At 39.2% G+C, this 13,265-nt stretch overlaps 3 protein-coding genes across 3 annotated transcripts; 1 reads left to right on the plus strand and 2 right to left on the minus strand.

Annotated features, from left to right (window-relative positions):
- The first annotated feature begins 321 nt into the window (after positions 1 to 321).
- LOC133720533 (pentatricopeptide repeat-containing protein At3g53360, mitochondrial) lies at positions 322 to 3,514 on the plus strand. The gene has a single exon (XM_062146883.1). The coding sequence runs from the start codon at positions 588 to 590 to the stop codon at positions 2,859 to 2,861; it is 2,274 nt and encodes a 757-aa protein (XP_062002867.1). The 5' UTR covers positions 322 to 587; the 3' UTR covers positions 2,862 to 3,514.
- Positions 3,491 to 7,405, minus strand: LOC133720534 (DEAD-box ATP-dependent RNA helicase 57). The gene is made up of 12 exons (XM_062146884.1): positions 7,205 to 7,405; positions 6,996 to 7,122; positions 6,782 to 6,903; positions 6,615 to 6,706; positions 6,379 to 6,475; positions 6,144 to 6,224; positions 5,832 to 6,064; positions 5,364 to 5,558; positions 5,188 to 5,278; positions 4,548 to 4,670; positions 4,089 to 4,239; positions 3,491 to 4,004 (listed from the first exon to the last, which is right to left on the minus strand). Exons 1-12 carry the CDS (start codon positions 7,283 to 7,285, stop codon positions 3,724 to 3,726), a joined length of 1,674 nt encoding a protein of 557 aa, XP_062002868.1. The 5' UTR covers positions 7,286 to 7,405; the 3' UTR covers positions 3,491 to 3,723.
- A 637-nt stretch (positions 7,406 to 8,042) lies between these two features.
- On the minus strand, positions 8,043 to 12,389 carry LOC133720535 (importin subunit alpha-9). The gene is made up of 11 exons (XM_062146885.1): positions 12,205 to 12,389; positions 11,552 to 11,771; positions 11,216 to 11,369; positions 10,779 to 10,881; positions 10,384 to 10,568; positions 10,006 to 10,085; positions 9,726 to 9,876; positions 9,005 to 9,086; positions 8,850 to 8,908; positions 8,450 to 8,764; positions 8,043 to 8,341 (listed from the first exon to the last, which is right to left on the minus strand). The coding sequence occupies exons 1-11, from the start codon at positions 12,254 to 12,256 to the stop codon at positions 8,177 to 8,179; spliced, it is 1,566 nt and encodes a 521-aa protein (XP_062002869.1). The 5' UTR covers positions 12,257 to 12,389; the 3' UTR covers positions 8,043 to 8,176.
- Between the last annotated feature and the right edge of the window lie 876 nt (positions 12,390 to 13,265).

Genomic DNA, 13,265 nt, shown 5'->3' on the forward strand with positions numbered 1-13,265 from the left:
ACTCTTGTTTGCAGCATTCATGCCATGTTTTAGACACCAACGGAAAGAAGAAAGAAATTCACTTGAACATCGAGAACAATGGGAAGGATTGGACCTTGGTCAGTTTGTCAAGGGTGATACTTGATGTGGATTAATCGAAAAGCTTAATCACTCATTTGTAACAAGAATATTTCCTCTCCAGTCTCTTGTCAACATGCCATGATTAAATGTCCAAATCAAGCACCAACATTCCTAACATTTGAATGTCATCAACAAAAACAATTCCTAACATTTGAAGCAACCAATAATTGACACTTCATCTCCATCATCATATTTTGATTCCAAAGCAATAACATCAATTCCCACAACACACTGACAAAAGAGTTCAAACCAATCAATGTCTTATGAAGACCCTAAACCATAAACCCTGAACCCAATAGTTAAAAAGCTTCCAACTTTTTTTGGTCAATAATAAAAGTTAAAAGTTAATTCAGATGAACCTTTAGCACAGAACCGGCAGCTGAAACGACCACGTTTTCGACTCTGCCGCGCCACTCTGCTCTGTGAAAGAAAAACCCACCCTAAAACCCTTCTGGGTTTTGACCGTGATGAAAATATTCAAAGCCTCAAAACCATTGACCTTCAACTACAGTCAGCCACCTTCAACCCTTTTACCCCACTTCTTCAAAAACGAACTCTTTGGCAATGACTACATAACCTCCTTGTGTAGACAGAAGCTTTACAGAGAAGCCCTTCAAGCATTTGACTTTCTAGACAAGAACACCAATTTCAAAGTGTTTCCCAGCACCTATGCTAATTTGGTTTCCGCTTGCTCATTTTTAAGGTCTATAGAACATGGTAGGAGAATCCATCATCATATTTTGGGGTCCAATTGTGAGCAAGACGTTGTTCTTAAGAATCACATTCTCAACATGTATGGGAAATGTGGGTCGTTTTGGGATGCAAGGAAGGTATTTGATGAAATGCCTGAGAGAAATGTGGTGTCTTGGACTTCACTGATTGCTGGGTATTCACAGAATAGGCAAGAGGTTAGAGCAGTTGAGTTGTATTTCCAAATGCTTCGATCGGGTTGTAGGCCTGATCAGTTTACTTTTGGAAGCATAGTGAAAGCGTGCTCGGGTTTGGGGAATGTGTGGTTGGGGAGACAACTCCATGCCCATGTTGTGAAATCAGAAACTGGTTCACACCCTATTGCACAAAATGCGCTTACTTCAATGTACACAAAGTTTGGTCTGATTGCAGATGCATTTGATGTGTTTACGCGTGTTGCAATGAAGGATTTGATTTCTTGGGGTTCAATCATTGCAGGGTTTTCGCAACTTGGTTATGACAATGAAGCTTTGGCTCATTTCAAGGAAATGCTGTGTCAAGGTGCTTACATGCCGAATGAGTATATATTTGGAAGTGCTTTTAGTGCGTGTAGCGGTCTTGTTCAACCGGAATATGGAAGGCAGATACATGGGATGTGCATAAAGTTTGGATTAGGGAGAGACAATTTTGCTGGATGCTCCCTTTGTGACATGTATGCAAAATGTGGGCATTTAGGATCTGCAAGAACTGTATTTTGTCACATAGACCGGCCTGATTTGGTGTCCTGGAATGCAATGATCTCGGGGTGTTCTAGTGTTGGAGATGCCAATGAAGCTGTATCGTTCTTTTCTCGGATGCAGCATATGAGACTAATCCCCGATGAAGTTAGTGTTCTCTCTGTACTTTCTGCTTGCACGAGCTCTCCAACACTTTCTCAGGGTAGACAGGTTCACTCCTACATTATCAAGGCAGCTTTTGATTTCACTGTCGCTGTGTGTAATGCTTTGCTAACAATGTATGCAAAGTGTTCAAATCTCGATGATGCATTTGTTGTGTTTGAAAATATGAGAAATCATACTGATTCAGTTTCTTGGAATGCCATTATTACAGCGTGCATGCAGCACAACCAAGCTGGAGAAGTTTTCAGATTATTGAAGATAATGCTTAGTTCTGAAATTAGGCCTGATTATATTACTTTAAGTAATGTAATTGGAGCATGTGCAGATATAGCATCTCTGGAAGTTGGGAATCAAATTCATTGCTTTACTGTGAAAAGTGGGTTTGTACTTGGTGCTACTGTCAGCAATGGATTGGTTGACATGTATACAAAGTGTGGATCGCTTGAAAGTGCCAGAAAGCTCTTTAGTTTGATGGAGAATCCAGATGTTGTGTCATGGAGTAGTTTAATTATGGGTTATGCTCAGTTCGGATGTGGAGAGGAAGCTCTTGAGCTGTTTAAAACAATGAAAGCATTGGGTGTAAAACCAAATGAAGTTACAATGGTGGGGGTCCTTACTGCTTGCAGTCATATTGGACTGGTTGAAGAAGGGCGGCAATTGTATAAAACCATGGAATCTGAACATGGTATTGTGCCGACAAGAGAGCATTGTTCTTGTATGGTTGACTTACTTGCTCGTGCCGGATGCTTACGTGAAGCGGAGGAGTTCATCAAGAAAATGACATTTGAACCCGACATTGTGGTGTGGAAGACTCTACTAGCTGCCTGCAAAACCTGTGGGAACACTGAAATAGGAAAACAGGCTGCAGAGAATGTACTAAAACTAGATCCTTCCAATTCTGCTGCACTTGTGTTACTTTGCAACATCAATGCTTCTTCCGGCAGATGGGATGAAGTTGCCAGGTTGAGGAATATGATGCGAGAAAGTGGCGTAAAGAAAGTTCCAGGTCAGAGCTGGATTGAAGTCAAGGATAGGATCCATGTATTTTTAGTTGAAGATAGTTCGCACCCTGAGAGGGGTCGAATATATGCAATGCTAGAGGAGTTGTGGTTGCAGATGTTGGATGATGGTTGTGATCCACTTCAGCCATAAGCTTGAGTGCCAGAGCTGAAGTTATATCTGGCTGTTCAGAAACAAAGGAAGACAAAGCCAGGTATGTTGCATCAGAGTAAGGAAAGAACATATCTTCTTCAAGTACTTTGCAGAAGCCCCAAGAATTATCACAAATCAAGAATATACAGAAAGGTTGCGCCTGGTTTTTGACCCAATGAAGAAGGGTTCGACTTGAATTATTGCCATGAATACTAGGGTAAACTGGTAAAGTGCTCACTGAAGTTATGAAGTCCCCATGAAGGCCTGAGCCTTTTTAAAACAAGGTGGGACTGTTAGTTCTGCCTGGTTAGTTGATCTCGCTTGTTCTGTACTAACAAGCTACATAGATGGGTGAATGTGATGGCACATTTTGGAATTCCAGTCAGGCTCAATTCCTTGACATTTCATGGCAATGGCCTAACTATTGCCAGCAACATGTCCGATTTTCAACTAGACCATAAAGCAGTTCTCAGTTCTGGACTACAGATAAATGGGAGCAATTTAAAGGGAAAAAAAATCAATCCCATTTACGAGGTTTAAAGCAGGGCAGGAGGATAAGCAGCTTGTTAATGCCTAGGCTGAAAACAGAACTCTGAGGCGTCTTTGTAATTCTTGAATTGTATATGTTAATCCTCATGTTACAACATCGACCATAGCTCGTTCTCATCCTCAACTCTCAAATAGACAATAACCACATTATCCTTATCCCTACAACCAAAAGTTCATCAACAATAGAATGATGTTGCTTCATGGACTTCCAAATCGAACTAAATGCAAAATCTAGATCACTCAATTATAGTGAAGAGTCCTATTTCAGAACTCTTTCAACTAAAGACAACTCCCTAGATGGAACTGACTCGATTCATTCTTGCTCATCTTTTGGTTCATCATCTATGTTTGTCTTGGTTTTTTTTGCCTTCTTTGTCCACTTCTTTTTTACTTCATCTTTCGGTCCGGCTAATACCGATCCTCCTCTTCCAGGTCTGTGCTTTCTCCACTTCTTTTTGGGCAAGACCATGATCCAAGATGGAACCTCACAACCTGATGATGCCATAACATTAGCTATATTCCGTAAAAATGGAATATCTTCATCTGTGTAGAAAGTAATAGCTTCTCCACTCCTTCCCGCTCTTCCACAGCGACCTTCACAGAAAAAATACAAACTTTGTCAATGATCATAAAGTCATTCTCCATAAACAATTTTCAGAAGGAGAGTGAACAACATACCAATCCGGTGAATGTAGGCAGCCGAAGAATCTGGAAAATCATAATTAATAACACAGTTGATGCCTTTGAAATCCATACCCCGAGCAATAACATCAGTGGCAATCAAAACCCACGTTTTTCCAGCTCTGAAGTCGTCAACAGCATTTTCTCGCTGTAGTGAATTAAAAAATTAGCATATAGCACGCGGTAATTACTGTTCAAGTATATAAAAATAATAAAATAGGCAATGGGCAACACTATACAGTAATAGATGACTAAACTCTACATGGGACCAGATACTAGTAACGGGATCCAAGTCCACCCTCTGATGCATAATCAGGTTTGACATCATTTAAGAGTTTTGTTTCTTTTATATCATATTTCTGTTGAGTGGGATTGTATGCAAGTTACAAATGGGCGAGCATACGTTGAATAATAACATCAAGACAAGTTGGCTGAAAACAATGGCAATATAATTACCTCTGCTTGCGACATATCAGAATGGATTGCACCAACTCTTATGTTCTCACATAACAGCTCTCCATAGAGTTCCTTTGCTCGCTCTTTGCTTTGTACAAAGATCAACACTGGTGGATTTAGACTCTAGTAACAAGATAAAAGAATAACAAATTGGTCAAACTGGTCCAGCTAATGTCCAGAGAGGTTGAACTAAAATACAAATGCCAATAACCTACCTCACATGATATTTTTTTTAATAAAAAGAGACAATTGGTGCAAGTAGATTAAGTAATATATGGTTATTGATGCAAAACCTTCCTACGTTTGACATTCTCAAGACCCATTAACATTCAAACTTTGCCTGTCTTGTTCTCTCACTACATCTATGTATTCAGGGAAGGACCTAAACTAGAAAATGACCTTTATGAGGTCAAAAAAAGGCCTCTGGGATACTGTTTGATAAGTAATGAGGATTTGTATGGAGAAAAAAACTTATGTCACAAATGGATTGGTCAAGTAGTGACTCCTAAGAAAGGGTAAAATATACCACTGTTTTCAATATGAAATGTGTCTCTATAACCACATTAATGGCTCCTATGGAGATGTGAGAAAAAGAAGCTTTCTTGCTAGGGAAATATGGGTCGAACTATATGGCACATACCTCTGTAAAGCTCTGTCGAAGTGCTAGAAATTTCCCCTGTTCACTTCCAGCATATACCAATTTTTGCTTAATAGTCTCAGAAGCAGTATTTCTGCATGGGTTAAAAAGTTTTAAAAAGTAAATCATTACGCATGTGAAACCACTCTCTGATTACCACAAGATAAATTCATACTTACTTCCTGCCAATGATTACTCGAACAGCATCATGCATTATAGTACGTGCAAGCTCCTCAACAAAATCAGGTAAAGTAGCACTAAACAAGGAGCGAACTATTGAAGGGTTTGAGCATGCTTTCACCACAGAATCAATCTGCTTTAACAGGCCAAGCTCAAAGAGCTTATCAGACTCATCCAAGACGAGATATTCCACCCTGCAAGATAAACACCCATGAGAAATTATATCAATCTACCCTTTAACATACATGGTGAGTTCCTATTTAATAGGCTTGAATCAGATGTTACAAAGGTTTCCATTTAGTAATTCAAAGACTAACAAGAGTCTTGCTATTTATTTTTGAGCCATTTGAACATTTCCTTGCCCATTAAGGATCTTTTGCACCAGATATCATCGTTAGCTCACATAAATTTGTTTCCCCTACCAGCATCTTTGAATTTTATGAAAATCAATAAATTCATCAACCCACCTGCTTAAATTAAGCTTCTTTTTTCGAATAGCCATCCGCAACCGTTGTGGAGTAGATATGAGTATATCACAACGGTCTTTTGAAAAATCAGCACTTCTAACAAGCTCTTTAGTCATCAACTTAATGTAAAATTTATTTCCTTTTGCCAATTTTTTGCACTCTCTGGTTGTCTGAGCAGCTAATTCACGTGTAGGACAAAGAATCACAGCTCGAATGCCATCCTTAGATGCGTGCTGGAAATATGACAAACTTTTCATCAGAGAAACTCGGGGGATCAAGATTTGCGGAAACAGTTGAATGCATGAACAATACCTTAAGTTTCATAAGCATGGGAACCACAAAAGCAAGGGTTTTCCCAGACCCAGTTGGAGCACAAGCAAAGCATTCCCGGCCCTGATTAAGAACAATGAAAAAAAAAAGGTCAACATAAACAATGACTACGATCAGAAAATGTTTCAACACATTTTGCTGAAACATGTCCTCGTACCAATTCATCATCTATTCAAAACAAAGTAAAATCCTCAACAGCAGAAACAAGAGATCATACAGATAAGAGGACTGGAATAGCCTGCCTTTGGATTGGTGTTGGCTCTTCAAATCCAAGCTCGGCCAAATTACGAAGTAAATACTCTTCACATCCAAATCTGAAAACAATCGTAAACACATTTTTCATTTCCACTTGTATTCAGATTTAATAGCACATAAATTTCAAGCTCATAAACGAGACGAAACAAGAAAATGTAGGCAGCATTCACAACAGATACCTGCAGATGCATATCATACCTTGAGCTTAACTCTGAAAAATTCTCAAGAGGGGATGGGATATTATTCCCCGACACATGCACATTATGCTTCTTTCGAAGTATCGAATCCAGCTGACACATAAAAAGCAAAAAAAGCCATTAGTACTGAAACACACAGAACAAGATCAATGTAGAAACAAGAAGCACCTCAAGTTGTCTATTTAATTTCTTCTTCTGCTTGGCGCGTTCATTCGCAGGCTTCTCTTTATCTTTCTTAGCTGCCTTTGCTGATTTTGACGTCTTGAAAAGACTGATTCCATCCCCAGACTCTTTTTTTTTCACCAAAAAAAAAAAAAAATCATAAGCAAAAATCTTAGAGCTTCAATAGCATACATATCCAATACAAAAGTTCATTGCTTACCTGAAGCCTCCGTCTTCCTCTTCCTCTTCTTCACAGAAACTGCTACTACTGGCCCTTCCTCCTCTTCTTCTGGTTCAGGTTCTGCAACTTCGACCGGGTTCGAAGCGTTTATCTCTTTCTTTTTGGCCTGAATCAAATTCTTCAATGCATAAGTTCATAATCAAATTTAATAAAGTTACATACTTTTCGAAGCAGAGAAAAATGGGTACCTCGAATCGGGAAAAGTCAGTGGCGAACTTTCTCCGGTTGAAGTGAATGCCGCCGAACAAAAATGAAGCGCCTTCCGCCATCTCCGATTGGCTAACAGGCGGCGAGTCGGAGACGTTGAAGCTATAAGGGTTCTGTTGAAGTTTAGATTTTGGGGGTTTATCACTCTCCCTAAAACCCTTTTACCCTCCAGAGCCCAGAGCCAGTTTTTTAGGTCAATTACAAAGACGTCCTTTAACTTTTGGGGGAACTGATATGTTGCCCCTCGTTTCTCATAATTTACATCCAGCCCACTTTAGATATTGGTTTCTCGGCCAAAAGGCCCAATTTTTCAGCTCAAATTTCAACCTTTATCCCATTGGACTCTAATTTTTCACAATCTAATCTCTAAGTGAGTAGATTGAACCGCCATTGTATGAGCGCTAAACCATCTTGGTTGAACACATGCATGTCTCAATGACTTTTAAGCAACATTGTGTGATGTGACCAAAACTCCAAAAAGTGAAGTAGATTTTGAAATCGATGGTTGAGTGGATTTCAAATAACAGTATGGGACATAGGTTTAAACAGGAAAACCTGAAATGGGTTCGATGAGGCAGGCAAAACAAGGAGAGGTTGCAAATGGTTATTGCTGGTTTTGGTTATTTTTTCAAAGGATGTGTAGTCATGCACGCAGGAGTTTCCCTTCCGAGAAAACCCAAATGATATTCAAATGACAGGGTTAACCAGCAATAGAAAATGCACGATGCATCTGATTCAAGGAAATTTATTTATTATAGGAACCCTTCAGCTGAATTTCTAAATTGTTTTGAGTCATGGAAAAATACCAATTCGAAATCATTTTGTCTGAACGAGAAATCACTTCAACACATGCACACCAAAATTTTACTTCTTACAACAATACATCATCCATGGACAGAATCTTGGAAGATAAGACATGAAAATCATTGGAACTTCATGCATCACCACTTACACTAGTCATCAAGCCCATAGTCCTCTCCAAAGTACTTATCTACTAGACTATTTGCCATAATTCTCAGGTCTTCATTTTCATGAAACTGGAATCTTTCCATCGCTTCAATCCCATTCTCTTTCTCAACAAGCTTTGGCCCCTCACCATTTGGCATCCCTCTCAAAACCTGCACAGACAAATAATGTAAAAACTGCAGTTTCACTTGCTTCCAATTACACATAAACCGAGTTTCAGATACATTATAGTTCACCACAAAAGGTCAGTGTTTACTCACCAGTTCCATGAACTGTAGTCCTACTCTTGCAGCTTCAGTATCAACAGAGCTAACCAAATCAATGAAACCAGGAAGGCATCCTCTACCAACAAGTGAAACCAAGTGCTCCAGAATCAGACTTGGCTTTCCATCACCTTCTGTTGGTGTAATAGGGGAAACACAGAGGTTGCCTAGTACATATGCTACTTCTTTTCGAATATCAAATGGTGCTGTGGAAAGAAGGCGTATCAGCAATGGCACTGCCTCACTTGAGTATATTAATTGCTTGTGTTCTATAGAACCAGCAGCTATATTAGACAGCACCCAAGCAGCTTCCTACATAACCATTTAACTAGGAATAAGTATGGGTGTGATTAAGGTCCACCTCATGTCCTCATCACATAAAGAAATGTTTATCTACCTTCTTTAGGACCCGGTGTTCACTCCTCAAACATTTCACCAAGACCTCTATGATGTTACCTGAAAACATGATTATATTATACAAATGAATGAGTTTACATAATTATGTGATCAAAGAATAGTTTTCCATCAAAGAGGCACAAGTGATTCACTAGCCTGTGATTTCATTCCCGGGGGCAATAATAGCATGGGTTGTCTGTGAATCACCGGCTATAAGATTACCTAAACTCCTTAGCACCTAGGTAGAAACCATTCTGTCAGTAAATACAATCAATATCCCAAAAGGAAAATATAAAATATGTTAGAAACAGGTACTCCACCCAAATTATATGCAATCTCCACATGAACGCACCATCCTAAGAACCATTATATCATAATTCACTAACCTAAACATGGCAAACCCAACAGTTACATGAGCTCAGAAAATAGAACATGATATGTAAGAGCACACAATTTTAGCTCATTCACGGCAGCATGCCACACTTGTCTATATCCTCTTGTGAAAGATAGCGTAAGATTAGCTGTTCACTTTGATTTAGAGATCCCATTTTCATAATCTACCACCAGCTAAAAAAAATCGTGCAGCATCTTAGAGGTCGGTCAAGCACATAGAATCTGTTTCTTTTGGGTTGAGGGAGAGAATATTGGTGCTTCATAATCAGAAATTTTGGAGACTGGATAAAGTACAGCCAAAAAGAAGAAAAGGAAAGTGGCCAATGAAAAATGGGACTAGCAGCAATTAATCAAATATGACTTCAAATTATAAACCATTTTCAATCTTTATACAGATACATATTGATTGTTCCACACCCATTATTCAAACATAGACAAGGTCAAATATGAGCTCATCTATTCAGTTACATTTATTTCACATTACCGGAATAAGCAACTGTAAACTGTTGGATGTCGCGAATCTTTCCACAAGCAGTTGAAGGACATCACTCTTCACTAGCATACTGGTAGCAATATTTGAAAGGGCTGAGAGATACACAACCACCCATGCAACTTCAGTTGCTAACTCATCATCTCTGAATTTAACAAGGAGTTTAATATAGACAATTCATCATAAGAGAAGGCAATCCAGAAGTTTAATGGTCAATCAAAGATGATGCCAGAGCTATATACAGTGTAAGCAAAATTATTAAACTCTTACTTACGCCTTTCTCAGGTGCCGTATAATTGCATCCAATACTCCTTCAACTCTAATGAGCTCATTTGCAGCCTTTGGATTGGGTCCCTGCATTTTTAGTAAACCAATGAGGTTGTAACTAAAATCTGAAAATACCTATTGATGGCAGTACATTATTTAGAACTGACAACCATGGCGGTGAAAATTACCAACAATGGAAAAATGGACAAAGAAGAATGAAAGAAAATAAAGGCAAAAAAGAGTGAAAAAAGCAGCAGCAAGGTAAAATTAATCGAGATCATAATAGCAACTCAGGAAAATGGGGCAAAGAGGCCATAGGAACCAGAAGAATGCATTTCTAGAGAATATATGCATGTGTTTTAAGACTGCTGATTGATTTTGATACCTTGATTAGGTTTGACAGCGCCCAAGCAGCTGTCCTCACAGTTGAACCCTTGTCTGGAAGCATCATTCTTGCAAGAGGTGGTAAGGCACCCTGAGAAAGCAAAACATTTCTCAGCTCTTCTCCTTCACCAGCGACGTTTCCGATTGCCCATGCACATTGCTCAGCAACAGGCGCGGAGCTCTTTTCTGCAAAATAAGTACAACTATAGATGCGATATCAAAAGCAGCCACCTGATCTTAGGCATCTCAAACATCCATCCCTCTATGCTTAAACTTTGGAGTGAAACTTTAAAGGTAAGGTGGTACCTTACAGTCGCTTACGTGCATTTTGTACTCGTAAGCCAATTAAAATAATAAAATGAAAATCTAAGAAAAATGAGCAGGCGAGCCATTCACCTCCAAGATAAGCAATAAGTAGTGGTAAAGCTGGCAACAAAGCTTTTGTTTCCTCAGGTTTCCCTGCTGCTATGTTTGTAAGGCACCAAGCTGCCTCAAGTAACTGCAAAATATCAAGAAAAAATGAAATGGTCAGAATACTCCTGTCAGCCCTCCTTAAGTAGTTTGCTAATTTCTGCCAAAGATGCCCTAGAAGATCTCTGATACTTTAGTGCAAAACTCCATAGTTGTATCTTACGGGATTTTAGAAACCAACAGAGCATAATGCAAGATGCAAGATGAATCAGAACTTTTGAAATACTACTAATTAATAATATAACCTAGCAGAAAGTAATCAAACTCCCTTCCTTCCCTTTGTGTTGAACTAAAAAATGGCATAAAACATACAATTACATAGTAAACTCAAATGAAACCATATCACATGAAAATGTCTCAACCTGCTCATCTGGAGAGCCAAATGAGAGGCACTGCACTAGTAAAGGCACTGCACCAGCTTTAAGAGCGGCATCAACAGGAGGGAATTCTGATCTAGACAGTAAGCGCCTGAGTTCTCGCAGGGCGCTCACCCTCTTTTGCCAAGCACCTTTCCCCCTACAAAAACAATGAAGATGGTGTCAAATGGATTTAAGAAGTCACTGAGCAGCTCCATGTTCTCACATCTTTTGTTTGACTAATTGCTGGTTGTCACCCTTTCCAATTCATATCCCCCCATACAAGAAAACCAAGATTTTATAACATGCCATATTCATTAAGAGAAATTAAGATTCACTTACTGATGTGCAGCTGCAGACTTCAACTCTTCCACTGCTGCAGATGTTTGAGCCTCTAAGATTGGCTGCTCTTCATCGATAATCATTTCACTGTCAAGAGGATCAACACTGTCACCATTAGTCCCCACTCTACACAAGCGCTTCGCACGAACCAACGATTCTCTTCTTTCTCTTCCCACTGTAATTGCATTCTGCCGCCTCCGCTGTCCCGCAACACTCCCAACTAAAAATCCCACATAATCAGCATTGAACACATAATAGTTCAATACATATAAAGCTCAAAACTTGGTGTGACCTAAGCCTAACAAACTGAAACTAGTCTTATAGGCTATTGGCAGCTCTCCCACATATAAAACCCGCAAAAATAAATGAAACTAACGCCCTCTTTATCTCTAAATCAACAAGAAATAGTGGGGAAGGTTACATAATCAAACTACTTAAAGTTCCTAATTTCTTAAATTGGTTTCTGAATATCAAAATCTCCATTAAACTGCGCCAATTCAAGACATGGCTTACTCGAAGAGAACCCACATATCATAAAACCTATAAAGCATACAGCATAAAGCTAAAGATCATATCTTTCTCTTTCCCTAATTTTCTCAGCAACCGAAGAAAGCTAAGCAGCAATGATTAGAGCATTGCAATAAGTGACGTACCTGAGGATTTGATAGGGTCTCTTCTGTGAGAAGCCGTAGTATCATCGGCCATTGTAGACAGAGCTAAAGGTTGAGTCTTGGAGCAGAGAAGAGAAATGGGGAGAGGGTTTTGAATGTCAAGAAAATTGATAGAGGGCTGAAGCCTGAAGGAGGTATTGTGCCGCGCCGTGGTGTGATGGGGCTGATGTGGAGTTCTACTTCTACCTTCAAAAGTCCTTGCATTTTATATTCAATTAAATGAATCCAAAAAAAAAAAAAAAATCATTTCATTTTGGCATTTTAGAAAAAAAACAAAACTTATTCTATCCAAAAACTTATTCTATCCAAAAACAAAAATCAACTTCATTGGCCAAGAGTCCCAAGACGTCATTCATGATTTTTTTATGGGGAAATAATTATTTACCTAATTATTTATCCAATTTTAGAGTTAATTAACCTCACTTGCTCAAACATTCTAAGAAATTGCCCACTTATCCAAATACTCTAAGAGATTATTTTCATAATACCAAATTAATTCTTTTTTTATTTATTTTTGGGACTTTTTTGCCCTCTCCTTCTTTCTCACTTAGAGAGAGAAGTCATTGGAGACTTTGCCGGACTCCGGTGACCAGTGGCCGGCTGCCAACTCCGGTGACCGGAATCCGGCGACCATTCACCGGAAATCTCGATTCCGGCTACCGGATTCCTGCGTCTGAATTTATTGCCCCCTAATAATACCCAGTAACCATATTATTACCCCACAATAACCATATTATTACCCCCCAATAATCATATTATTGCCCCCTAATAATATAATTATTGCCCCCAGTAGAAACATTACTGCCCCCTAATAATATGATTATTGTCCCCTAGAAATAAGAATGAGAAAAATGGATTGGTCTAAGTCCGACATTTCTCTTAAAAATCCACAAGCCCATTGAGCACTGACACATCACACATCTTTCCCAAACCCACATTGCATTACAAACCCATGCAACTGTCTCCCAAGTTCCAAAGCCGACGTATCCGAACAAGCATTGAGAAATGCACAGAAGGTAATCGAATTCGGCCTCCCCTCCCGC

Source organism: Rosa rugosa, chromosome 7, assembly GCF_958449725.1.
Source record: "Rosa rugosa chromosome 7, drRosRugo1.1, whole genome shotgun sequence".
NCBI classification, from domain to species: domain Eukaryota; kingdom Viridiplantae; phylum Streptophyta; class Magnoliopsida; order Rosales; family Rosaceae; genus Rosa; species Rosa rugosa.

Excerpts from the sequence above, each read along its gene's own strand:
- LOC133720533 (XM_062146883.1), top strand. The coding sequence starts at position 588 with ATGAAAATATTCAAAGCCTCAAAACCATTGACCTTCAACTACAGTCAG.
- LOC133720534 (XM_062146884.1), bottom strand. The coding sequence starts at position 7,285 with ATGGCGGAAGGCGCTTCATTTTTGTTCGGCGGCATTCACTTCAACCGG. Across the intron at positions 7,123-7,204 it reads CTGACTTTTCCCGATTCGAG|GCCAAAAAGAAAGAGATAAA; the intron begins GTACCCATTTTT and ends AATTTGATTCAG. Across the intron at positions 6,904-6,995 it reads GAGGAAGACGGAGGCTTCAG|AGTCTGGGGATGGAATCAGT; the intron begins GTAAGCAATGAA and ends TGAAAAAAAAAG.
- LOC133720535 (XM_062146885.1), bottom strand. The coding sequence starts at position 12,256 with ATGGCCGATGATACTACGGCTTCTCACAGAAGAGACCCTATCAAATCC. Across the intron at positions 9,087-9,725 it reads GTTTACAGTTGCTTATTCCG|GTGCTAAGGAGTTTAGGTAA; the intron begins GTAATGTGAAAT and ends GTTTCTACCTAG. Across the intron at positions 8,765-8,849 it reads AACACCGGGTCCTAAAGAAG|GAAGCTGCTTGGGTGCTGTC; the intron begins GTAGATAAACAT and ends ATGGTTATGTAG.